The 25,720-nt window shown below is 64.7% G+C and overlaps 2 protein-coding genes across 5 annotated transcripts; one reads left to right on the plus strand and one right to left on the minus strand.

The window, feature by feature from the left end:
* Positions 1 to 721: 721 nt before the first annotated feature.
* SPHK2 (sphingosine kinase 2) lies at positions 722 to 9,602 on the plus strand. The gene is made up of 5 exons (XM_075915186.2): positions 722 to 1,987; positions 6,143 to 6,292; positions 6,538 to 6,632; positions 6,787 to 6,902; positions 7,128 to 9,602. The coding sequence occupies exons 1-5, from the start codon at positions 1,564 to 1,566 to the stop codon at positions 8,101 to 8,103; spliced, it is 1,761 nt and encodes a 586-aa protein (XP_075771301.2). The 5' UTR covers positions 722 to 1,563; the 3' UTR covers positions 8,104 to 9,602.
* A 441-nt stretch (positions 9,603 to 10,043) lies between these two features.
* Positions 10,044 to 21,383, minus strand: DBP (D-box binding PAR bZIP transcription factor). 4 transcript variants are annotated; one of them, XM_075915202.2, is made up of 4 exons: positions 20,664 to 21,383; positions 15,793 to 16,122; positions 12,547 to 12,767; positions 10,044 to 12,183 (listed from the first exon to the last, which is right to left on the minus strand). In XM_075915202.2, exons 1-4 carry the CDS (start codon positions 20,827 to 20,829, stop codon positions 11,968 to 11,970), a joined length of 933 nt encoding a protein of 310 aa, XP_075771317.1. In that variant the 5' UTR covers positions 20,830 to 21,383; the 3' UTR covers positions 10,044 to 11,967. The 4 variants fall into 4 exon arrangements, with proteins under 4 accessions (XP_075771317.1, XP_089626187.1, XP_089626186.1 ...); XM_089770061.1 differs by lacking the exon at positions 20,664 to 21,383 and adding an exon at positions 18,960 to 19,128; XM_089770060.1 differs by lacking the exon at positions 20,664 to 21,383 and adding an exon at positions 18,682 to 18,931.
* Positions 21,384 to 25,720: the final 4,337 nt, after the last annotated feature.

Below are 25,720 nucleotides of genomic sequence, written 5' to 3' on the forward strand. Positions count from 1 at the left end.
TTTTCCAAGGGCAGACTTCTTCACCCCTTCATTTGCAAGTCTCTCTAGTTGCTATTACTACACAGTTACTGCTTGCACAGTTTAACCTCTCCAGGAAGGAGGAGACCAGAATAATAGTGCCTGGCTCATTACTAAAAATAAATTCTGTGTGACTGAAGCCTTTAAGTATGAGCACAATGCAAATAAGAGCAATCAAGAGAAGTTATAATGTGCAGAGTGGAGGGTGCTGAAGCAATTACTGGGGCTCCTAGGTACTACGGTAATACCCCTAATAAATAATATACAGCGCCTAGCACAGTGTGTGTGTGTGGGGGGGGGGGCTACCTCTGCATTTCCCCTACTAAATATGGCCGCCATATACATTGGCTGTTACAGTGAGAAGCAATTTTCTTTGCCCACGTCCAAAATGGCCGCCATGCCCATTTTATTTCTATGGTAATTGAAGGCGGGCCTATTTCCCAAAACAAAGATGGCCGACATACTCGGCTAGTCACATAGAGAGGGACGCTCACTCCCTTGCCCACACCCAAAATGGCCGCCACGTTCTCAGGGAGAGGGGTGGAGACGGGCCTTTCCGCCCACAAAAAGCATGGCCGCCACGGGGGACTTTTGGAAGGAGGGCGAAGCTCAGAGCGCTTACTGCCCGCGACAAAGATGGCAGCCGCCTCTCCGGTGCCGGGGGGTATTGAGGTTGAGCTCTCTGATTGGAAGGACGAAACGGGCTCACTCTGTGATTGGCCGGAGCTAGCCACACCCCCCATTTATGGGGCCGGATAGCCCCTGCGATTAGCACTTCCTGGAGACAGAGAGGGAGGCCGGGTGCAGGGGCGAGAGAAGGGAGAGGGGGAAGCACCTGCTGCCGGGCACAGGGTATGGTGGCAGGTGGCAGCGCTGGTGGGGGCCCCATTTCCCAGCCCCCCTGCCCATAGGGCAGTGCCAGGCTGCTCCCCCCTTGTGTCCCTAGCTGGGGGGCACGCAGAGCCTGGATTGGTTCCAACCTCCCCCCCTTTCCCTGGGCCCCATTCCAGGGCTGGGGGGGGGAGAAAGAAACTTTCTAAGTGTCTTTAAAAATCCCCCCCCACTTTGTCCCCCTCCAGCCTAGCTGCCCCCCCCCCCCCCGACTAACATAGACATCAGGGAGGGGGGAGAGGGCTGGATCCAACAGCGCCCCCCCCCCCCGCTTGGCCCCCGAGCAAGGGAAACGCTAAAGCCGGCTTATGGATCCCTGGTGAGCCGCTGCTTCAGGTCGGTTCTCATTCCTCAGCGGCCGGATTCCTGCCCTGGGGAGACACCTTGGGAACGGGGCGTGGCAGGGCGCGACGGTTCATGTGGAAGCCCTGGCAGGCTGGAGGCACCGGAACGGACTTGGGTTTGGTGCCGGAAATTTCTCCTAGTGGGATTAGTAGTTTTGTGTCCTGCCGGCCCGGTGCCGACCCCCTGCCATGCCTTAGCTGCGGTTTGATCCAGGACCTGAGGGACAGTTGATGGTGCCGGAAGGATCCACCCCAGGCGTGGCCTGAGTCTGCCGGGGAAGGCCAGGTGGGCTGCGGAGCCACGGTGAAGATGAACCACCTCCGGGGGCCGTACCAGGAGGGCGCGGAGACGCTGCTGCACGGGGAGTTCGGGGCCTACCCCTCCAAAGGCTCCCGCTACGCCCTCAGCCTGACCCAGACGGCTCTGCACATCCAGCGGCTGGTGCCCAAGCCGGAGACGGACCAGCGGACCGTGGTGCCCCTGGCCGAGGTGGTGGGCTGCCACACGCTGCGCAGCCGGGTGCCAGCCGACCAGGCGGCGTACTTCTCGGTCTACGCCTACCCGCTGAAGAAGAGGAAGGTGGCGGTGGGGTCGGGGCGCGGGCGGCAGAGGGCGGCCCGGACCTTCCAGGTGGACGGGGCCGACGACTACGAGAAGAACCGAGCCGTGGCGGAGAAGTGGGCCACTGCCATCAAGTGCCTGGTTTTGAGCATCCTCATCTCCAGTGAAACAGGTAAGGCTGATGCTGTGCCTACTGCCTGCCCAAGCCCTGCTCCCCTTCCCGAGCTGGGGTGAGAACCTAAAGTCTTGGCTCCCAGCCCTTCCCCCGCCCCCGCTTTAACCACTAGTCGCTACTCTCCTCTCACAGTTAGAAATAGAAGAAGTCCCGGCTCCCAGCCCTCCTCCTACCCCCCTTGCTCTAACCACTACATCCCACTTCCTCCCAGAGTCAGAACGGCCTGGCTCCCAGCCCTCCTCCCGCCTCTACTCTCATCCCGCAGCTAGAAATAGAACCCAGGAGTCATGGGTCCCAGCACCCCCTCTGCTTTAACCACTAGCCCTCACTCCCCTGCCATTGCTGGGAATAGAACCCAAGGCCGAATTCTCTCTGGGGCTCTGGTCCAACGCATCATAACCATAACAAAGCAGGCGCTGTTGTGGAGACCAGAGACCGGTCCCCTTGGGGCCGTGCCAGGGACAGGAGGCTGTAGGCAGGGGTGGCTCAGCTGCTCCTGTGTTTCCAGGTACTCAGAACTGGACCCGGCAAAGAGGCCCCCCCATGTGCCCCTTCCCCCGACTTTGGAGACCTGTCCCTTTGCCTGCCACGCTGACCAGCCCTGGGTGGGAGCCAGGACTCTCTTCCCAGCCCTGGCAGGGGAGTGGGGTCTGGTGGTTAGAGCAGGAGGGGCCGGACGGTACGGTGCCTGGAAGAGGGGCCCAGCCATGAGAGCAGGGGGCAGTGGGAGGCAGGCTGTCTGCATGGGTTGTGCCCCCCGGGTGGGGCTGGGGGCCCCGACAGCAGCACCTGGGTGTGGAGAACCCACAGGCTGGGCACAGCCCTGTCCTTATCTGGGATCCAGGCTCCTTTGTGTTCCTTGGTCTGGCCAAAGGTCGTTGGATTGGCCTGAAGGTGGGGCAGTCGGATTCCTTGTCGCCCGTCCCCAGGCCTTCCTCAGGGGTCCCTGTCTCTCCCCTGCCTTGGTCTAACCCCTCCCACAAGGAGCCTCCCGAACCCCAGGGGTAAATCCCTTCTAGGGACTTGAGGCTGCTTTTCTCTGCACCTGCTGAGGGTTGGCGGGGGGTTGAAGGCAGGGCTGGGAGGCAGAAGCCATGGATGTGGGTTTGGCGTGGGGGCTGGCTCCAGGGAGTGCCGAGGGATGGGGGAGAAAGGAGGGGGGAGGCTTATAGTTTCAGCGGGGGGATGGGTGGGTGAGCGTGGGTGGGGCTAGCTGGGGGGGCACACTGGGCATTGGATGTATTGTCGCTGCCTCTGTGCCGGCTCCTGGGGACCCTGCAGAACCTGCCCCACTATCAGCCCTGGGGGTAAAGTGCACCTGCCTCTCTCTGGGACCATAACAAGGCGGGGGGAGACTTTTGACCTGGAGGGAGGAGCATTCCTCCCTCCCCGCCCTGCTCTGATCACTAGTCGTCCCCCCCCCCCCCCCCCGAGCCAGGGAGAGAACACAGGCGTCCTGGCTCCCAATCCCCATTGCTGTAACCACTAGCCCCCGCTGCCCTCCCAGAGAGAGAACCCAGGAGGGTTCCATCAGGAAGGGATTAGGAGGTGGAGGAGCTTTTCGCTGTCCCAGTGTTTCCTCCCGGGGGAAAGGGGGGGTGTATTCCTGGGTAATCTCTCCTCCCCGCACATCCTCTGGCCTCCTTTATCTCCTTCCCGCACCCAGCTGGACGCTCTGGTGAGGGCGGGGCCAGCCCCGGCGTCCTGCCCTGGCAGTCGGTGTCGGGACCCGGGACCCAGTGTGGTGCTACGGGCGTGGGGCCCAGTCACCTGCGCTCTTTCTGTGCCCCAGCCCAGAGGGGCTGCATCTCCGTGCCAGGTCCCTGTATAACCAGCCCCTGTGCTCCACCCCAGAGGGGCTGCAACCTAGAGCCGCACAGGGCTCCCTTCATGGGCACCTTGTACCCGGCAGCTGGTAGCAGATAAGGAGGGAGGCTTAGCCCAGCGCGTCCTTCCCAGAGATGCCTGCCTGGGGCTAATCTCCCCTTTCCTGTCCTACCCTCCCGCCACTGGCTGAAGCTCAGGGAGGATCAGGCTTAGCGGCAAAACCATCCTGGGTTTCCGATTATATGCCCCGACCGCATCTCAGCCTGGCCGCCCGGCAGGACATTGCGGCAGCCCCGGCTGTGGTCCACCGGGGGTCCCCTGGCAGTCGGTGTCTCCTGGGGGCTGCCCTGTGGATCGTTCCTCCCGACGAACGGACAGGAGACATCCTTGCCTTCCACAGAAGTCTCAGTCGCCTGTGACCTGGGCGCTGGAGCCGTTCTCTGCTGGAGTTCGCCGTCCTCTTGGAGGCAAACCTCGTAGCGCACCCGGTGGCTTTCTGGCTGAATGACGCCTTCAGCAATGAATCGGGGCCGGTGGTTTTCTCCTGGGTCTCCTTTCCAGCCTCTGCGAGCAAATCCTCCGCCGGGTTCTGCCCTGCTGTGGCCGAGCGCGTCTTTGAGTCCATGCGCGCCGAACGCGCGGCCGTGGTCTCCCGACGTTGCTTCCAGGGTGAGCCGGCCCGTGCTGCCCTCCAGGGCTGCGTGAGGCGGCTGTGGCTGAGGTCGAAGGCGACTGTACGTCCCCTCGGACATGCCGGAGACATCCGCTCCAGTTTTTGTGTCGGGCCACGAATATTCAGTTTGGCTCTCCAGGTGTGCGGCTTCCCGCCATGGCTCATTGGGAGTGTCTGGGATGCGGGTTCGCGCCCCGACGGCGCTGGTGCGGCAAGCTGCTGCAAAATGTATTTTTGCGCATTTATTAGCACGTGTGCCTTCAGTGGGATGGGCCTTGCCTCTTGGGGGGTGAATTTTCCCCGGCTGATGCGTTTACGCTGTCAGGCTTTGGTGTGAGGAATTTGACCTTGCGTGTGGGAGATCGCTCTCCTCGCCTGTGGAGTTTTACGGGAGTGCTTCATGGTCCTGTCTCAGCCAAACGGTTTCTAACCCGGTTTTTCGAGTTTGGCCAGCTTTCCCCGGCCAGCGCAGGTGGCATTGCTGTTTGAACAGCTGTGTGCGGGGTTAAGTCTGGCTTCTACTGCATCGAGCGCCCCGCCTGGCTCTGGTGTTTCCGTGTTGCCAGCTGGTGTGTGCAGAGCTCTTCCAAAACATGCAGCCTCCCCCGCCCCCCACCGGTCCTTGAGACATGATCTAAAGGGAGGCACCAAAAATTGGCAGCCCCCTTCGCCGAAGCCCTCGCTCGGCTGACGGGGGAAGGCAAAGCGAGTACTGAATCTCTCGGAGTCGACTGTTCTGCTCTCTGGGGAGGCTTTTAAATGGGCAGGCTTGGCCAAGCTGAGGTCCTCGGGGGACTTGGAGAAGAGGCGAGTGATTGGAGCCTGCGACCTGCTCATCATCATCTTCCGCTCTGTTCTAGAAATGCCTCTGTCTGTCCATGAGTCGGTTTGTTCAAGAACACCTCCTAAAACCTCGGCTCACCCAATTGGGCAGGCAGCTTCCCCTGTAACTTCCAGCAAGGTTGGGGTTTGGTTGTGCCAGGATCCTGGGAAGTGCCTGGAATGGGAATGTTGCTCATAACATAGAAAGGGAGGAGGCCTGGCAGCAGGGACAGTTATACCGTAGAGAGACCACAAGGGGGCAGCAAGAGGCCAGAGATGGGGACCAGGACAGCTGTCGCCCCAGAGAAAGGAGCCAGCTGTGTTACTAGATCTTTGAGAGAGTTTGCGTGTCTGTCCCCCCGCCAAGGGACGTGCACCCTCCCACCTCTGGCTGTGCCCGCTTCCCCCCCTCCCCCACCCTGGGACAGCTTGAGCCCTTCCCCCCCAGCCCCACCCCAGAGCAATGATTTTCATGCAGAAAACCAAACAGTAGTTGAGTTCGGGTCCCAGCAACGCCGGGTAAATAACCCAGGTGATTGACAAGGTTCCTGGCCGCGGCGTTTGCTGCTTTGGGGCTTGTCTCCCCGCTCTGGCTGGCGCTTGGCAACTCGCCGCGTGCACCTGGCGTCCAGGAAGCAGCGGGGTTGCGGGCAGAGCCAGCGTCCCTATCAGGTCTGGCCAGAGTACAGGGCTTCCCTCGCCCACAGGGAGACCCCGCTGTGGGGGGAGGGCAGGTGCGGCTCAGCGACACCCAGCCCTCCCTCCCCACCCCAGAGGTAGCCGCATCTCAGCCCCAGGCTGGGTGCCCCTGACCTACTCTCTGCTTTCAGATGTGGCTCCCGGCCTCCTGCCGCGCCGGCGCCGGCTGCTGCTGCTGCTCAACCCCTTCGGGGGCAGAGGCCTCGCCCTCCAGTGGTGCCAGACCCACGTGCTGCCCATGATCACGGAGGCAGACATCAGCTTCAACTTGATCCAGACAGGTGTGGAGGGGCCTGCGGGCTGGGGGGGAGCGGAGATGGCCTTGTGTGGGGGAGGGCCAGGCTTGTGGGCCGAGGGGGAGGACTTGGGAGGGGGGACTTTTGGGGGGTGCTGCGTTTGTGGGCTGAGGGGAGATGGGTTGATGGGGGGAGGGCCCCGTGTGTGGGCTGAGGGGGGCAGGGGAGACGGGCTGAGGGGGGGAGGGCTGGGGAGCTGTATGTCTGACCCCCGTCTCCCGCCCCCTCAGAGCGGCGGAACCACGCCTGGGAGCTGGTGAAGGGCATCAATTTGGCAGAATGGGACGGGATCGTTGCCATCTCAGGGGATGGGCTCCTGTATGAGGTAACGCGGCCCCCACCCCCTCCCCTGGCCCCCTCCCCTGCTGCAGGTCTGATCCCACTGCCCACCCTGAGCAGGGGAGCGAACCCAGGAGTCCTGCCTCCCAGGACCCCTCCCCTTTAAGCACTAAGCCCCACAGCTGTTCTCTGCCGGGCAGGTTCTCAACGGGCTGATGGCGCGCGCTGACTGGGAGGAGGCCATCCAGATGCCGGTTGGGATTCTACCGTGCGGCTCGGGGAACGCCTTGGCCGGCGCGATCAACTGTAACGCTGGGTAAGGGCGGAGCTGGCGGGGGCCGGGGGCCCGGACGCCTGGGTTCTTCCCCTGGCTCGGGGGGGAGGGTGTATCTTGGGAAGGGGGTGCCTGGGGAGTGTTGATGGTGGAAGAAGGGGTCCCTTCCCTCTCCCCTACCTCCTGCCTGTGGCTCCCTCCGGGGCTGGGGTCGAGCGAGGGCTGTGCCCCTGGCCGGGTGGCTCATCCCACTCCTCCCCCCGGCAGGCTGGAGCAGGCGCTGGGCCTGGAGCTGCTGCTGAATTGCTCCGTGCTGCTGTGCCACGGGGCTGTGGCCCCGCTGGACCTGGTGGCCATCACCACGGCGTCAGGCACCCGCTGCTTCTCCTGCCTCAGTGTGGCCTGGGGCTTCGTCTCGGACGTGGACATCGAGAGCGAGAAATACCGGCACATGGGCGCCGCCCGCTTCACCCTGGGCACCCTGGTGCGCCTGGCCTCCCTGCACACCTACCGCGGGCGCCTCTCCTACCTGCCCGCAGCCGACGCCACCGCCCACCGGCCCATCTCCCGCAGCATCACCGTGGCCCCCAACGGCCGCCTGCCCCTGCAGCGCCTGCCCCTGCACCGTGCCCTGTCCGACATGGCGCTGTGTGAGGAGCGCCACACCTTCCGGGGGGCCGAGCCGGCCCCCACCCCCTGCCCCTCGCCCGGCTCCCCGCCCCCCTCCTCCGCCTCTGCCCTGCCCCCTCCCAGCTTCTCCTTCCAGCCCCTGCTGGGGGAGCCGCCCGCCACTGGGACAGGTGATGCCCGGGTGCTTGGCCCCCCGGACGATCTGCTGGTGCCGCTGAGTCAGCCGGTGCCCGGCACCTGGGTGACGGTGGAGGACGAGTTTGTGCTGGTGCTGGCCATCTACCCGAGCCACCTGGGGGCCGACCTCTACACGGCCCCCTTCGCCCGCTTCGACGACGGCCTCGTCCACCTCTGCTTCATCAAAGCCGGCATCTCCCGCGCCGCCCTGGTCCGCCTCTTCCTGGCCATGGAGAAAGGCAGCCACTTCGAGCAGGAGTGCCCCCACCTCACCCACGTGCCCGTCCGGGCCTTCCGCCTGGAGCCTCTCACCCACAAGGGCATCCTGACCGTGGACGGCGAACGGGTGGAGTACGGGCCCATCCAGGGTCAGGTCCACCGGGGCCTCGCCCGCCTCGTCACGGGCATCGACCGCCTCAAGATCGCCACCGGCTGAGGCCCCTGGCTGGGGGTGCCCGCCCACAGCTGGGACCGGCTGGCTGGGGGGGGCCAGGCTGCCTTCCCTCCCGCAGGCAGGAGGAGCAGCTGGGACCAAGCTGTGCTGCTCCGCCCAGCCCCCACCTACGCTGCCTATGTATTGCTTTGGTCCTGGTAGCGCCCACTGAGTGAATGTAACATGGTGGCTCGGCGGGGTGTGTGTGGGGGGGGAACCTTCCCCAGGGCCTAGGAATTGAAGGAGAGAAACTAAAGGCGGGGGGGGGGGGGGGGGAGGGCTGCGTGTGGCCTTTTTTGACCCCTTCTTATCTTGCCACCAGGGGGCGCCAGGGAGGCAGAACCAGTGGTTGGAGCGGGGGTGTGCGCCCGCCTCCCACCATTAGGGGGAGCCTGGCCTGCATCCCAGCGGGTGTCGCAGGACCCCCCGGTCGCCCCCTAGGGGTCTTCAGTTGCATGAGTGCCAATGGGGCAGTCTTGTGTCTCCCCCTAGGGGCTGGAGGCTGGGCTGCCGGGAAACCGTTCCCACTGGAGCCGGTGGCGATCTGGACCAGTTGCTGAGTTCCAGCATGCGGTTCACAGCTCTGGAATGAGTGTTCCCCCAGCCACCCTGCTCTAACCACTAGTGCCCCCTGTCCCTCTAGAGCCAGGAGAGAACTTAGAAGTCCTGGCTCCTACCCCTCGATCTAACTCCTGGGCCTCCTCTCCCCACCTCCCTTAGCAGGGGTTTAAACTTTGGTAGGGGAGTGGGGTGTGTTAGATTTGGGGGGAGGGGAGAGCTGGGAGCCAGGACTGCTGGGTTCTTTTCCTGCCTCTGGGAGGGGAATAAAGACTAGTGGGGGAGAGCATGGGTGAGCAGGTGACTGTGCCTCAGTTTCCTTTGGTACCAGAAGCTAGCAGGCTGCCCCCTTTCGGCAGTGTGCCTGGCGCACGGGATCCCTGCATGGTGGGAAGGGGCAAAGGACGCAGCCCTGAGATTTCTTTGCACTACACCCTCTGTGTTCTCTGAAGTGGGGATGGCCGAGCCTCATGTGCTTGGGGGGGGGGGGGGGCGTTGTCTGTCTGTCTTGTCTTACTAGTTGCTGCTGCTAACAGCCCCCCTCCCTCCCCAAAATAACTTGGATCTGAGCAGGAAACTACAATGCACTGAATCTGATCAGGCATGTGGGCCCATCTACCCCGGTATCCTGCCCCTGCCCATTCCTCATGCCCCATCCAACCTTGTGTTCTCATCCTCTGTTTCTTTTGCCCCATGGGCCCATCAAGCCCAGCATCTGAGCCTCCCCCCAGCCAGTCTGTGAGCCCATTTACCCTGCTGGCCAGTGATGCACTTGGGGGGGGGGGGAGGGAGCAAGCCTGACAGGCCCCTTGCTGGGTGGCAGGGGGGCTGGTGTCAGGCCTTGTGTGTTAACCCTGCGTCTGCCGTGGCCGCCCTCGCTGTCCCCATGTCTCGTCCGTGTGTCCAAGTGATTTAGACCTATGCAATAAAGCAAGAGCATGAGGCCTCTGTGCCCTTCCTTCATCCCCCAGGTCCCGGGCCTGGCTGGCAGGGACATCGGCAGGTCTGGGGGGGGCCCTGGCTCTCCCATTAGTCAAAGAGGGGGACACTTTTGTGGGTGGTGAACCTGGGGGGCGGTGCCATGAAGGCACATTACCATGTTTCACCAGGAGGGAGCAGCACAGCGCAGCTGTAAGGCGAAAACAAACAAGGCCCCATAACTTGGTGAGGAAAGGGATTTGGGGCTCCCCCCTTTGGGGTACACCAGGTTCTATCTGACCCCAGAGCATGCACTGCTTGGCTCAGTGGGGTGCTAACCCCAAGTTCCATGTGTTAACCCACACACAGGCTGTCCCTGGCACCCACCTTCCCTGAGGGCCCCTTGCAGGATTCCCCCCCCAGCAGGGTTTGGCCCCCCCCCATTCAAAAATGCAGCCACCAATTGCTCTGTTTGTCGCTTTCTTGGCTCTTTTATTGCCCTGGCGCCCTTGGCAGCAGCCTGTGAAAGCAGCCGGCCGCCTTCTGCTGTTGTCACTGAGCCTTCGGCAAGGGAAAAAACCGTCAAGAACCAACCCCCCCCCACCGACTGTGACGACCGAGTCCCCCCTCCAGCGAGAGAGATTCTCTTTCTGTATGAAATAAGTCTCCTCCTCCATAAAAATATAGAACTGCGTCCTCCGGGCCCACGCCTGCCGGGGCTGCTCCCACCACGCTCTGGCGTAGTTTGCTCAGTCCCCCCTTCCCCAAAAAACAGTTGCCTCTTGTGCTGAGTCGCGGGAGCCATGCGGGGGTCTTCCCCCGCCAAAGAGATCCGCGCGCTGCTTTCCAAGCGCTGCGGCCGGCCGGCTGTCTAGCCCCGTTCCCAGGGGTGCAGCTGGCGGGGCTGGGTCGCCATCTTCTGCCCAGCATCTGTGTGGCAGGGTTCGTGCCCGCCGGGCCTGGCTCTGTCGTGCTGCCTTGCCCTCTCCCCCTGAGAAACGCTCGCGGGCCAGGATGTGGCCTGCCGGTCACGCCCAGTGTCCATAGGGGCTGCGCCGGGGGCTCTGCTTGGGGAAAAGGCCCAAAACGAGAGCGAAAGCCGAGGAAATCCTAGCCAGCTAGAGGGACCTCAATTGAGGCAACATGATGGCAGGGAGGGGGCGGGAGACACACGGGGCAGGACCCGGGGAGCCCGGCTGCTTGTAACAAAATATATAGAGAATCATGAGAATAATAAGAGGAATAACTCTCCCCCCGCCCGGCCCCAGTCCCTGTGCAAACCCGTGGAGTGTTCCGGTGAGGACGCGCCTCTCGCTCCCCCCCCCCCCCCCACCGACAACACTGTCGCGATGCAAAAGTGGTCAGAGTGCAAAGGGTCAGAGGCGAGGGGCTGGGTGCCCTAGCCCCAGCTCTGGGCGTGGCCGCTAGCTCAGGGGAGCCGGGACTCCCAGGCTGGCTCCCTGCTCTAACCACTGGGTGACGCTGCCCTCCCAAGACACAGGGAGCCAACCCAGGAGTCCTGGCTCCCGGCCCCTCACCTCCCTCCAAAGATACTGGCCTTGTTGGCTCAGAAATCTGACTGTTGAGAAGCAGCTGGAGTGAGAAGGAAGGAAGATGGGGAGGTGGCGGGGGGGATGAGGGAAGGGGGAAAGGAGGCCCAGCCCTGCCCCCCCAACGCCCTGTGGCTGAGAGCGATAGATGCCACGGTGCCCTTACACCTTGTCGCCACCGGGTGGCGCTCATGCACTGGGGAAGTAACAGCGCTTAGGGTCTCCCCAGTAGGGGGTTAGGAGCCAGGACTCCTGGGTTTCTACCCTCACCTCAGTGGCCAGAGCTCCTCGCCTTCCAAAACGTTAGCCCCCCACATACCCCCCCCAAGCTGGGGAGAGAACCCAGGAGTCCTGGCTCCCAGCCCCCCCCCGCTCTAACCACTAGCCCCCACTCCCCGCAGAGCTGTGGATAGAACCCAGGAGTCCTGGCATCCCCCCCATCAGATAACCTGCCACCAATTCCTTCTCCCCGCTCATTGGCTCTGTGCCTCCCACCCTCTTCCGCTGCCGTTCAGTGTGCGTGTGGGGGGGAGCGTCCGCATGCAGCCCAAGCCCCCGCTCAGTCCTGCTGCAGAGCCGCGGGGAGGGGCAGGGACTAGTTCAGACCCCCCCACGCTCCGGCCCGCTCCCCGGAAAGAGTCCGGCGGGCTCCTCGCTTGCGCCCAGGATGGGCGGGCAGGGTCCGGTTCCCGGCCAACGTCTCTCCTTGCTCCGGTCCTGGACAGTCACCTCCAGCCGTTGGGAGCCTGGACACCCCTGCCGGGGGAGCCCCCAGGAGCGGGGCAGGGTGGAAAGAGGGTGCCCCCCCAGCGGCGGGGTGGCGGTGCAGATGGCGGGCGCCCTACAAGGTGCCATGCTGGGACTCGTACTTGGAGAGGATGGTGCGGTAGCGGGAGAGCTCCTGGCGGATGCTGGCCACCTCTTGCCGCAGGACGGCGTTCTCCTTCTCCAGGAAGGCGGCCCGCACCGTGATCTGGTTCTCCTTGAGGCGCCGGGCGTCCCGCGACCGCTTGGCCGCCTCGTTGTTCTTGTAGCGCCGGTTCCAGTACTTCTCGTCCTGCGGGGGCAGGGAGGGGTGGAGAAAGTGAGACCGAGACGAGACTGGAGAGGAGCTGGCACCCCCCAGAGGGGACAGGCCCTGCCCCCTATTCCCTGACCCCCGATCCAGCCAGTCCCTGCCCTGGGCCTAGGGAGCCGCCAGCACCCCCTAGAGGGAACAAGACCCTTTGCCCCCCAGGGCCTGCCCTGAGTCAGATGGGAGCCAGTGCCCCCCCCCCCCCAGAGAGGAGTGGCCTTCTGTCCTATTCTCTGCCCCCCTGAGCCAGCCAGTCCCTGCCCTGGGTCAGATGGGAGCTGATGCCCCTCCCCCCCGGAGGGGACAGGCCCTGCACCCCACAGTCCTCCCAAGGTTGGGACCCACCTTTTGCTCATCCGGCACTTGGATTTTCCGTGCCTTCTTCATGATTGGCTGCGGCTTGAGCTCCTCGTCGGAAAACCGGTGCTTCCGGGGGTCGAAGGTCTCGTGGCCCGGGACGCTGGATAGCGCCAGGTCCGCAGGGTCAGGGTCAAAGTTCATCAGCACCTCCACTGCCTCGGGGTCCACCGGGCTGGGCGTGTTGCGAGAAATGGGGGTCACCGGGCCTAGGGGGAGAGGGGAGACAGGAAAAGGTCAGAACATTCCCGCTTCACGCCACCAGATGGCAGCACCGAGCCCTCCAGCGGCTCCCCTATGATTCAGCCAGCACCCCCCAGCGCGGGCCACTGGGACCAGCACTGAGTGCCAGGGGAGGGTGCCCCCTGCCCTTCCAACAGCTGGCATTTCTTAGGCACCTTGATCACTGCTCCCAGGGATCTGCCATGCAGCCTGGGTGGGACAGATCCCGGCACCCCCCCTAAACACCTGCAGGGGCAGAGTTCCCCTGGGGGAAACTGAGGCACGGCAAGGGGACGGGACTTGGACAAAGTCACAAAGCAGGAAGTTGAACCCAAGCGTCCTGACTTCCACCCCTCCCCCCCCCTCCAACCACTAGTCCCCACTCCCCTCCAGAGTCAGGGACAGAACTCAGGAGTCCTGTCTCCTAGCCCCAGTCCTGCTCTCCATGTGGGGGAAGAAAGCGGGGTGCTTGGCAGGCATGGGGTGAACACAGGGTGGGGGCTGCAGGCCAGGTGCAGGCTGGGAAGGGGGGCACAGGGTGGATGGGGGAGGGGAAGCAGAGAGGAGGTGGGGTCCTAAGCAGGGAGGGGTTCCGGACAGGCTGAGGGGGGCAGAGATGAAGATGGGTGCAGAGAAAGCTGCTGGGCAGAGATGGGGGCTCAGGGCAGGTTTGGAGGCCAGGGTGTGTGAGATGCAGGCATTGCAGTGCGGGAGGGGGGTAGGGAGCATGTGGGGGGGGCTGTTGCAGGAATGGAGGGGGTAGGCAGTGGGGGGTTACAAGGCTCAGGTGGAGACAGCGGGGGAGGCTGTAGGGCAGGAGAAGGGGGAGGTTGCAGGGGGGAGGCAAAGGTTGTAAGAGCACAGGGTGGATTGCAGAGTGGGGGGGCAGAGGTTTGTAAGAGGGGGGTTTGCAAGGGGCAGTTTTTTGGGGGGCTTGCAGGGCTGAGGGAGCCGAGACTACAGGAGCAAGGGGGGGGGAGGGGGTGGCAGGGGCGGGGGAGGTTGAAGGAGCGGAGGGAGGAGGGGTTTGCAGGATGGGGGGGAACTGTAGGAGGGGGGACTGTAGACCCGGTTCAGAGTTTGTAGGAGAGGGGGAGGGGCTGCAGGGGAAGGGGCGGGAGGAGGCGGTAGGGGGTTTGCAGGGGGGCGGAGTTTGTAGAAGCGGTGGGGGGGGGGGGGGAGGTTGTAGGGGGGTGTTTGCAAAGCCGGGGGCGGAGTTTGTAGAAGCGGGGGGGGGGGAGTTGTAGGGGGGTGTTTGCAGAGCCGGGGGCGGAGCTGTAGGAGCGGGGGGGGGGGGCGGGGGGGGAACTGCAGGGGGCGGAGTTTGTAGCGGGGGGGAGGGATTGTAGGGGGTGTTTGCGGAGCTGTAGGAGCGGGGGGGGCGGATTGTAGGGGGTGTTTGCAGAGCCGGGGGCGGAGCTGTAGGAGCGGGGGGGGGGGGATTGTAGGGGGTGTTTGCGGAGCTGTAGGAGCGGGGGGGGGGCGGATTGTAGGGGGGTGTTTGCAGAGCCGGGGGCGGAGCTGTAGGAGCGGGGGGGGGGGGGGGGGTGTTTGCAAAGCCGGGGGCGGAGCTGTAGGAGCGGGGGGGGGGGGGGGAGACCGGGGGCAGGGGGGGGCGGAGTGTTGTTGAAGCGGGGGGGGGGGGGTTTGCAGAGGCGGGGGCGGAGCTGTAGGAGCGGGGGGGGGGTTGAAGGGGGGGGGTGTTTGCAAAGCCGGGGGCGGAGCTGTAGGAGCGGGGGGGGGGGGGGGGGGGTTTGTAGGGGGGGGGGGGGGTGTTTGCAGAGCCGGGGGCGGAGCTGTAGGAGCGGGGGGGGGGGTTGTAGGGGGGGTGTTTGCAGAGCCGGGGGCGGAGCTGTAGGAGCGGGGGGGGGGTTGTAGGGGGGGTGTTTGCAGAGCCGGGGGCGGAGCTGTAGGAGCGGGGGGGGGGGGTTCTGGGCGGGGGGGGGGGTGTTTGCAGAGCCGGGGGCGGAGCTGTAGGAGCGGGGGGGGGGGTATAGGGGGGTGTTTGCAAAGCCGGGGGCGGAGCTGTAGCAGCTGGGAGGGGGGGGGGGGACTGCAGGGGGCGGAGTTTGCAGCGGGGGGGCTGCAGAGCGGAGCGCTTGGGGGGCGGGGCGCCGCGCGGGGAATCCCGAGTCTAATCCGCGGTCTCGTGTCCCCGCACGAACCGCCCCCCCCGCCCCCTCCCGCGTCACGTTCCGCAGCCTCCGCCCCCGCGTGTGAGGGGCCGGGCGGCGCACGTGGGCCGGCGTGTGAAGGGGGCCGGGGGATCCGGCCGGGGGGCCCGGAGAAGGACACGGCGCGGGGGAGGGGCGAGCGGGATCCCCGACCCCTTGGGATCTGGATGCCCCCTTGGGGGGCTGGGGACCCCCTGCTATGGGTCAGAGGAGCTGGGCAGGGCGGGGGATGCCCTATTCGGGCTGAGGTCAGGACCCATTGGGGGGGGGGGGGCTGGGGGATCCCGCTGTGCAGCTGGGGGAGGCGGAGGCCCCGTTGTGGGGCGATTCCATGTGCACAATCCCTGGGAGTCTTGTGGGGCTGTGAATGGGGCAGGGGTCAGCCCCTCACCAGCTGTCCCGGTGTTGGGGGGCAGAGACTGACAGGCAGACACACAACAGAGCCCCCGCCCCTACCACAGTCCCCCCCCCCCAGCCCCTGGGCACCCTGCCCTCTACTCCCCATGTGTGATGCCCTGCTCCGACCCATGCCCTCTGGCACCTCCTGCTGCTCCCCACCAGCGCCCTCCCCGTGCCCCCCAGCCCTGGCCCCACCAGCGCCCTCCCCGTGCCCCCCAGCCCTGCCCCCACCAGCGCCCTCCCCGTGCCCCCCAGCCCTGGCCCCACCAGCGCCCTCCCCGTGCCCCCCAGTCCTGCCCCCACCAGCGCCCTCCCCGTGCCCCCCAGCCCTGGCCCCACCAGCGCCCTCCCCGTGCCCCCCAGCCCTGCCCCCACCAGCGCCCTCCCCGTGCCCCCCAGCCCTGCTCCCACCAGTGCCCTCTGGTCCTGACTCGGCTACCTGCTTGGGTGCAGCTGTGGTCACCGTCGCTGCTGCCTAGGCCCTCGGCAGGTGAGGAGCAGGCGGAGGAGGCGCAGGAGGCCGGGCGGCTGAGGTCCACGGCGATGCCGCTGGAGGGCGAGGGGGTGGCCTGGCTGGCGGGGGAGAAGGGTGGCTGGGCCGGGCTGGGCGGGAGCCCGTTCTCCAGCAGGAACTCGTCTAGGTCCACGTACTCGATCTCGCTGTAGGGCAGGGTGCGCTCCCACAGCAGGGAGCCCAGGTAGGCGCACTGCCCCACCCGCGTGCCCCCCAGTTCCTCCTCCATCTTGCGCTCCTTCTCCTTGGCCATGCCTGCAGGGAGAGAGGGGGGTCAGGACTCCAGTGTTCTCTCCCTGGCTGTGGGAGGGGAGTGCAGACTAGTGGTTAGGGGGAGCTGACAGCCAGGACAGCTGGGTTCTCTCCCTAGCTGTGGAAGGGGAGTGGGAACTAGTGATAGGGGGGAGCTGGGAGCCAGGGTGCCTGGGTTCTCCCCCTGGCTCAGAGGGGAGTGGGGACTAGTGGTTAGGGGGAGCTGGGAGCCAGGACACGTGGGTTCTCTCCCTAGCTGTGGAAGGGGAGTGGGAACTAGTGGTTGGGGGGAGCTGGGAGCCAGGATGCCTGGGTTCTCCCCCTGGCTCAGAGGGAAGTGGGGTCTAGTGGTCAGATCAGGGCAGGAAGCCAGGCCGCCTGGCTGTGCACACTTCTGGGAGATGCGGGATTTCTAGGGCGCATTCCCAAGCATTCCCAGAGGCAGCCGGCCTGCGCTCACGTCACGTGGGGAGCTGGAAGTACGATCCTGCACAGCTTGCTGGCTGCTCGCACGGGGGAGAGCACAGGCCGGCACACGTGTGAGGGGTGTGCCGGGGGTGTGAGCAGCAAGCCCGATGCGGCACCACACCCAGGAGTGCGGGAGCAGGCAGCTGGGCCTGGCGAACAGTGGGTGTGCCCCAGCGAGTGCGTGGGAGCACCAGGGAGCAGGGTCCACGCGTACGGGGCCCCAGCTAGGCGTGCACAAGTGAGCGGGTGCACACGGGGGTGGAGGTGCATGCACAAGGGGGCGGATTTGTGCATACCAAGTGAGGGGGGTCATTGCACGGTTACAAGCGTGTGTGTATGCGTGCCGCAGGCGGGGTGTATTTGCAGAGAAAGATCCCGAGCATATCCCTGTGAGGGGGAGCAGCCCTAGAGCCCCCCCCCAGCCCTGAGCACCCGTGGGGGCTGTGGCCTAGCTAGGGAGAGGGGGCAGAGAGTCAATGGTGCAGAGTCAGGAAGAGACAGAGATAGATGGGGGGGGGGGTGCAGAGAGACGGGGGAGGTGGGAGGGGGGATTGCCAGACAGACAGATGGGCCAGTGGGGACGGACTGACAGGCAGGGGGCTGCACAGCACCAGCCAGGCACTCTCCCATACCCGGGCCCCAGCTGCTCCCCAGCCTCAGCCGCAGCCGGCTGGCCTGGCACACGTGCCGCCCGCCCGCTCCCTGCACACGTGAGGCCTGGCTCACCTCAGGCGACCCCGGCTCGGCTGCGCTCTGCTCACTGCAGCGTGCGCGGCTCAGGCTCCCGTCCCCCGTGCAGGGCCCCCCACCCAGCTGCTGCGGGGCTGAGTCCAGAGGGGGGACTGGCCCGCTCCCCCGGGGGGGGGCCCTTCTTTTTGGGTTGCTTGCCTTTGCTCTTGCAGCCGCTCTGCCTCCCTTCCCTAGTGCTGCTGCACCAGCACCTGCAAAGTCACCCAGGGAGAGGACCCTGGAGTCCTGGCTCCTGCCTTCCCCTGCTCTAACCACTAGCCCCCGCTCCCCTCCCAGAGCTGAGCAGAGAACTCAGGAGTCCTGGCTCCCGCCGTCTCCTGTTCTAACTATTAGACCTCACTGTCCCCCCACAGCCATGGAGAGAACCCAGGAGTCCTGGCTCCCGCCGTCTCCTGCTCTAACTATTAGACCTCACTGCCCCCCCCCAGAGCCATGGAGAGAACCCAGGAGTCCTGGCTCCCGCCATCTCCTGCTCTAACCACTAGACCCCACTCTCCACCCCCCAGAGCCATGGAGAGAACCCAGGAGTCCTGGCTCTCAGCACCCCCCCACTCTAACTATTAGACCTCACTGCCCTCCCAGAGCTAGGGGGAGAGTGTCCTGGTTTCTCATGGTCAGGTGACTGCATCCCAAGTCCCCCTGTGATCCCCAACTCCCTTCCAGAGTCCCCTGTGTCTTGCATTAGCCTCTGGCTTCAAAAACAACCTCCCCCCGGCCCCCAGCCTGGTGTCAAGGCACAAACCATCCAGGATGCCCCCAGAAGAGGCAGGAGTGGAGTAAAGGATGCTCGGCTGCCCCGTGGTGGGGTTACGCGCTGGGTGGGGACAAGGGCCCGAGGCAGCCCCCAGCCCTGCCTAGACTGCCCCTCCCGCCCCCGCCGGCTGGCACGGGGCACAGGCAGGTGGAGCAGGCGGGATGACTGGGCTACGCCCCATTCCTGGGGCCTGACTCCCCGGCCCACATGTGGAGGCAGCCAGGTGATGGCCCCAGGGCCCGCCCTGCGCTGGTTTCTCCCAGCGGCTGAGTCACTGTCCTAGAGGCCTTCTCCCCCCCTGCACATGTGGGAGGCGGGACTCCTCATGGGGGAGGGGAGAGGGCAGCTTCCCCATCACAGCTGTGGGGGTGCCCCTCGCTCCTGACCCACAGCCCCTGCCAGCCCAGCCCTGCCCCCTAGCCCAGCCGGTGCCCCTCACTCCCGACCTGCAGCCCCAGATGCCTGAGCCTTGGGCTCCCTCTTCCCCCAGCTCTGCCGGCTTCCCTCACGCCTCACCCACAGCCCCCTGCCCGCCCTGCCCTAGGCTGCCTCCCCTCCCCCAGCTCTGCCAGTGCCCCCCCACTCCTGACCTGCAGCAACCTTGGGGCCTTCTTCAGCCGGCATCTGCCAAGGAGGGTTGCATTCAGGATGGGACGGGAGGGGGCTAAGCCGCGGTAGCGAGATTCCAGGCGTGTCCCGGGGGCTGGGCAGAAGCCGGGCGTCAGGGCTTTCCCACCGGGGGGTGCCCCGACTTGACCCCAGGGGCCGTACCCATGCCTGCTCTGGGACTTGCCTAGCTGTCAACACCGAACCCACCCCCTGCCCTGACTCCACACAGCTCAGGAACTTGGCAGCCCTAGCTTCTTACCAACATTTCCTAAGGCAAAAAAACCCACAACAACCCAGCCCTCCGCGCACGTTTCTCTGCCTCCTGTCACATCCCGTGTCCCGGCTGTGTGCTGGCTGCGGGGATTTAGAGCTGTGTGTGTGTGTGTGTGTCACGCAATTAGGCAACGAACCTGCACAGAGCCTGCCCCCAGACCTCCCCCTACCCCCTCCTCCGAGCCTGGGAGTTTTCTAAACTTCCCAGTGGGAGCAGGGACATTCCTGCAAACACACAAACACACACATGCACACTAGGATGCACACACACACACTGCCTCTGTCCGAGGCTCTCGCTCAAATACACTGGGCTTGTCACACACACACACACAGCCTCAAATACACACAAACACACACAGCTTCTGGTTGTCCCTCTCTCCTGCACACAAATAAACACACATTCTCTGCCCGTGTCTATCATGCCCACACACCGATACACACCAACCCACCCACACTCCATCTCTGTCTCTCTTGCACAAATCTGCACACACAGCCACAAACACATTTAACATGCACACTCTCTGCGCCGGTCTTGTATATAAATACACAGAGTGTGTGTGTGTGTGTGTGTGTGTGTGACACACACACACACACTGAGGTCCAGCGGGGTCCTGGTGGCCAGGCTGGGCCCGAGGAATTCGGGGCCCAGGCACCTCCCATTCGCTGGGACCCCTCCCATTTCACTGCACTTACATAGCCCTTTTGGGGACCCCCTTGGCTAAGGTCCCAGTACAATCCCCCCCTTTCCCTTGGCTGCTCCGCACCAGCACATCCTGCCCCAGATGACAGCAGCTGGAAACAGACAGGGGACCCCAGGTGCTGGACGAGCTACAGAGGGTACCCTGGTCCTTTCCCTGACAACATCAGCGCCCTGGGCATGGTGCAGGCAGGGAGACCAGAGGGGTGGGAAGGGAGGGCCCTATGGGGAGAGATGAGCCAGGGACCAATGAGCTAGGGGGGTCTCGAGGTACGGATGAACGGCTGGACTCACGGATGGGGAGCTGACAGGGTTTGCCTGGGGATGGGATGGATGGTTGGACAGACGGATGGATGAAGGCTGAATGGGTGGAAGGCGTTCCTATGGAATGGATGGATGGAGGTGTTGCTAAGGGCATGGACGGACGGATGGGGGATTCCTATGGGAGAGACGGACGGATGGTACCTATGAAGCTTGTTGTCTGGACAGATGGATGGATGAAGGGTTTCTATGGAGATGGATGGCTGGACAGATGGATGATACCTATGGAGATGGCGGGCTGAATGGACAGACAGATGGACGGTGGGGTTCCTATGGGGACGGACGGATGGATGATACTTATGGAGATGGATGGATGGACAGACAGATGGACAGTGGGGTTCCTATGGGGATGGGGGACAGACATCCGGACACTGGCGTTCCTATGGGGATGGGGGTTGGACAGATGGACATTGGAGTTCCTATGGGGATGGATGGACAGACAGATGGACATTGGCGTTCCTATGGGGATGGATGGATGGACAGACAGATGGACATTGGCGTTCCTATGGGGAAGGGGAACAGAAGGATGGACACTGGCGTTCCTATGGGGATGGGGGACAGACGGATGGCAAGTGTGCATGGGGCTGGCTGGCTGGCGGCGTTGGGAGGGCAGCAGCCAGCCTGACAGACCCGCGCAGGACCGGACGGACACACGGCCGCCAGGGCACTTACAGGTGGCCAGGTCCTTAGGCCTGCGCTCCGGATTCTTGATGGGCCCCTGTTGCAGGAGGCTCTTCAGGCTGACCATGCCGGCCCCAGGCACCCCGAGCGGCGGGGAGGAGAGCACCGGATTGGGGAGGCGCTCTGCCGTGCCCAGCTGGGCCGCTTGCCTGGCCATGGCCCGTGGGGGATCCCCGCCGTGCCACGGGAGCTGGGGGATCCCGAGGGCCAGGAGAGGTTCTCGCCACGCCCTGGCGGATCCCTGGCAGCTGAACAGATCAGGTCTGGCAACCAGTCCCAGCGGAGCCCCCTGGGTGGGGACCCTGAAAAACCCCCCTAGTCCGGCTGATCCCTGGCCCCCACTTCTCTGCAGCAGCTGCAAAAATAAAAACAACACCCCCAAAAAACTTCTCAGCCTGCCAGTGTCACAGAGGCCCCGGGGTGCGGCGGGGGGGTCCGCAGGCGAAGACCCAGCGATTCCTTCCTGCCCCCGCCGGCCTGTTGCACCCCCAGTGTTTTGGGGTGCAGCGCCGCTGGGAAGTTTGCCCCCCAGGAGCTCAGCTCAGCGGCGGCTGGTCCAGAAGCGCCTCGCAGCTCACGGCCGCGGCTGGGTTTTTTTTTTTTTAATCTTTTTCCCCGAGACTCCCCGCTTGGGGAGGGCAGGGAGAAAGGGGGAGGGGCTTGCACGAGGGGGCGTGGCCTGCACCCGAGCGGCCCTCCCGCCCCGAGCCAATCGGCGGGCTGGGAGCGTTCGCAAAGCTCCAGACTCGTGCGCCCGGGCCCGTCATGTGGCTGGGCCAGCTGGGGGGGTGGAAGCGAAGGGCGGGGGGGGAGGGGGGGAAGCGCTGACCTACATTTGGCCAATAGGAAGCCGGAGGGTGGGAGGGGCCTGACCCACTTTTAGCCAATCGGAGAGGCGGCAGGAGGAGCGGCCCGGGGGGGGGGGGGGGGGGTATAGCAGCACATGGGGTGGCACGTGTGGAGGGGGGGGCAGCAGGCAGTGCAGTCGGCTGAGTTCTTAAAGGGGCCCCGGCCGAGGGGGGGGGGTAGGGGTGCCTCCCGCCGCCCCCCCCAGCAGCTGGACCAACCGGCTGACGGCCATGGGGTCAGAGCCAGCTGCTGATCCCAGGAGTCCTGGACCGCAGCTCCCCCACCCCTAACCACTAGCCCCCACTGCCCTCCCACAGCCGGGAGAGAACCCGGGGCCCTGGCTCACAGTCCCCTCCCCCCCCCCCCCCGCTCTATCCACTACCTCCCACTGCCCTCCTAGGGCTCCGGAGAGAACCCAGGGATTCCTGGCTCCCAGCCCCCACTCGCTCCCCCTCTAACCACTAGACCCCACTGCCCTCCCGGGGCTGTGACGCGAAAGGGGGGGGTGGGATTTCAGTCCCAGCTGCGCGCTGTGCTAGAGCAGAGACAGGTAGAGATTTCTGAGGTCGCTGCTCCGCAATCCGCCCCCCTCCCGCCACGGACCCGGATTATGTACCTGCCTATTTCTGGGGTGGGACGCGGGGCTTGAGGCCCCGGGACCCCTTGCCTGGCGCGGGGGGGGGGGGGGCGGATTATAGCTCACACCTGTCACTCCTGCAGAAATCTAGGTTTGAAATATTTTGTCTTTCCCCTCTAGGGGGCGCTGACCCGGATCCAGCCCCAGGGTGGGGGGAGGGGGCAGGGAATGGGGCCTGGGCTTTGCCCTGATACATCCCTGGGTCACCCCAAGCCACCTTTCGATGAGGCAAGACCGGATGGGGGGGGGCGGTATCCTCTGTGGCTCTGGTTTTATTTAAATTCAAGGGGTGGGGGAAATTTGGCTCCCCCCTCCCCACATTTTCCCTCCTCCCAAGAGGTTTCATCCAGCAGCCCCCCCGCCCCAGGACCTCCCATCCCTGCAGGGGCTCTTTGCACATTTGGGGCCTTGTAGGTGAGCTCAGACCCTGGACCGGGGTATGGCTGCTGTCACCCCACTTAAGCCCCCCCACTACATCCTCAGAGCAGCCCCAAGCAGCATGAACCAGCCTCTGGCTGCAGTTGACGGGTTCCCAGCAGTCTCCCCATTTGCAGAACTGGGGGTAGTGGCACTGTGGCCTGATCCCCAGGTGGAATTTGGGGTCCTGTCCTCTAGCCTGGGGCCCATTAATGATTCCCTCTACCAGGATTTGAGGTGTGCCGAGCAGGCAGCCAAGGGAGGTTCCCCAAACCCATCTCAGTGGAATGCTTGGGGTGTGAATCTTTCTCCCCAGGCTCGGGGGCGGGGGTCAGTAATCTGGAGAGAAGGGCCGGCTGCGCACGGCTCTGGGAATTTTGGGGTGCACATCCCCCTCAGAGGACAGCTTGGCCCCCTGGGATTGGTGCTGTTTCACTGGAGGGGTTCGCAGGTGGTACAGCCCTGCACAAACAGGCACCCCCCTCCACGCCCGTGTTGGCAAAGGTGAGCCGTGGATGACCGTGTAAACGTGACGTTTCACGGGGATCCCGTAGGTCGGGCCTGCACCTGCCTAGCCAGGCTGCAGGTGATGCTTATTGGGTAACCGCTTAACCCTTCACATCCCTATTCTGCACCCCCCTCAGTGGGCAGGGAAAGCCAGGTTCCCACTCCATGGCGGGACGGCAGCCAGAGGGATATTCGGGGCTCTCTGTTTGGCAGCCTGCCAAACCTCGGAAGGGAGGGGGAGGGAGCGAAGCTGCTGGGGGCAGATGTGGCCCTGGGGTGCACGGCTCTGGGCGCTAACTCACCCAGGAGTGAGTCTGGCCTGGCCATGGACAGACACCCCCTAGACAAGGCACAGCGAGGAAGCTATGAAATGGGGGGAGGGGCATTGGGGCAAACCACGTCTGGGGGGGATGCAGAGCGCAGGAGGGGCTCTGGCATGGGGCAGACACAGTCTGGGCAGGCATGGACTGGCTGGACCCATGGGGGGGAAAACACCTTTTAGCCAGGAAAGGAAACGGGATAAATTCAGGTTCTAGACTGAGTGGGTCTCAAAGTGTTCTCCATGGAGCACTAGGGATCTGTGACCATCTTGCAGATGGGCCATGGATTCAGGGCTCCCCCCTCTCCTTCCCCCCGGCAGTGGTTTATAGTAGAGCCCTGTATGTGCCCCCCTTTTCCAAGGTTGGCTTCCTTCTGCAGGGAGGGGGGAGGCCTGAGCCTGGGAGACCGGATCCAGTTAGCGAGGGGAGGAAGAGGATCTGTACACGGCCGCTCCCCTCTCCTCCAACTGGGGAACGGGTCACCTGGAGGCTTTTCCCGCTGCTCCCGTTGGCTGGTAGACCAGCCAGACCCCCACCCCCAGCCTGCTCCTACACCCAACCTCCCACCCAGACCCCGCACCCCCAACTCATCCTGCACCCCACCTCCTCCCCAGACCCCGCACCCCCAACTCATCCTGCACCCCACCTCCCACCCAGACCCCGCACCCCCAACTCATCCTGCACCCCACCTCCTCCCCAGACCCCGCACCCCCAACTCATCCTGCACCCAACCTCCTCCCCAGACCCCGCACCCCCAACTCATCCTGCACCCCACCTCCTCCCCAGACCCCGCACCCCCAACTCATCCTGCACCCAACCTCCCACCCAGACCCCGCACCCCCAACTCATCCTGCACCCCACCTCCTCCCCAGACCCCGCACCCCCAACTCATCCTTCACCCAACCTCCTCCCCAGACCCCGCACCTCCAACTCATCCTGCACCCAACCTCCTCCCCAGACCCCGCACCCCCAACTCATCCTGCACCCAACCTCCCCCCCAGACCCCGCACCCCCAACTCATCCTGCACCCAACCTCCCCCCCAGACTCCGCACCCCCAACTCATCCTGCACCCAACCTCCCCCCCAGACTCCGCACCCCCAACTCAACCTGCACCCAACCTCCCCCCCAGTCTCCGCACCCCCAACTCATCCTGCACCCAACCTCCCCCCCAGACTCCGCACCCCCAACTCATCCTGCACCCAACCTCCCACCCAGACCCCGCACCCCCAACTCATCCTGCACCCAACCTCCCCCCAAGACCCCGCACCCCCAGCTCATCCTTCACCCAACCTCCCACCCAGACCCCCACCCCAACTCATCCTGCACCCAACCTCCCCCCAAAACTCCGCACCCCCAACTCATCCTGCACCCAACCTCCCCCCCAGACCCCACACCCCCAACTCATCCTGCACCCAACCTCCCCCCCAGACTCCGCACCTCCAACTCATCCTGCACCCAACCTCCCACCCAGACCCCACACCCCCAACTCATCCTGCACCCAACCTCCCCCCCAGACCCCACACCCCCAACTCATCCTGCACCCAACCTCCCCCCAAAACTCCGCACCCCCAACTCATCCTGCACCCAACCTCCCACCCAGACCCCGCACCCCCAACTCATCCTGCACCCAACCTCCCCCCCAGACTCCGCACCCCCAACTCATCCAGCACCCAACCTCCCCCCCAGACTCCGCACCCTCAACTCAATCTGCACCCAACCTCCCACCCAGACTCCGCAACCCCAACTCATCCTGCACCCAACCTCCCCCCCAGACTCCGCACCCCCAACTCATCCTGCACCCAATCTCCCCCCCAGACTCCGCACCCTCAACTCAATCTGCACCCAACCTCCCACCCAGACTCCGCAACCCCAACTCATCCTGCACCCAACCTCCCCCCCAGACTCCGCACCCCCAACTCATCCTGCACCCAATCTCCCCCCCAGACTCCGCACCCTCAACTCAATCTGCACCCAATCTCCCCCCCAGACTCCGCACCCCCAACTCATCCTGCACCCAACCTCCCCCCCAGACTCCACACCCTCAACTCATCCTGCACCCAACCTCCCCCCAAGACTCCGCACCCCCAACTCATCCTGCACCCAACCTCCCCCCAAGACTCCGCACCCCCAACTCATCCTGCACCCAAACTCCCCCCAAGACTCCGCACCCCCAACTCATTCTTCACCCAACCTCCCCCCAAGACTCCGCACCCCCAACTCATCCTTCACCCAACCTCCCACCCAGACCCCCACCCCCAACTCATCCTTCACCCAACATCCCAGCCAGACCCCCACCAATTCATCCTGCACCCAACCT

Source organism: Pelodiscus sinensis, chromosome 18 (assembly GCF_052426305.1).
Source record: "Pelodiscus sinensis isolate ZL-2025 chromosome 18, ASM5242630v1, whole genome shotgun sequence".
Taxonomy (NCBI): Eukaryota; Metazoa; Chordata; order Testudines; family Trionychidae; genus Pelodiscus; species Pelodiscus sinensis.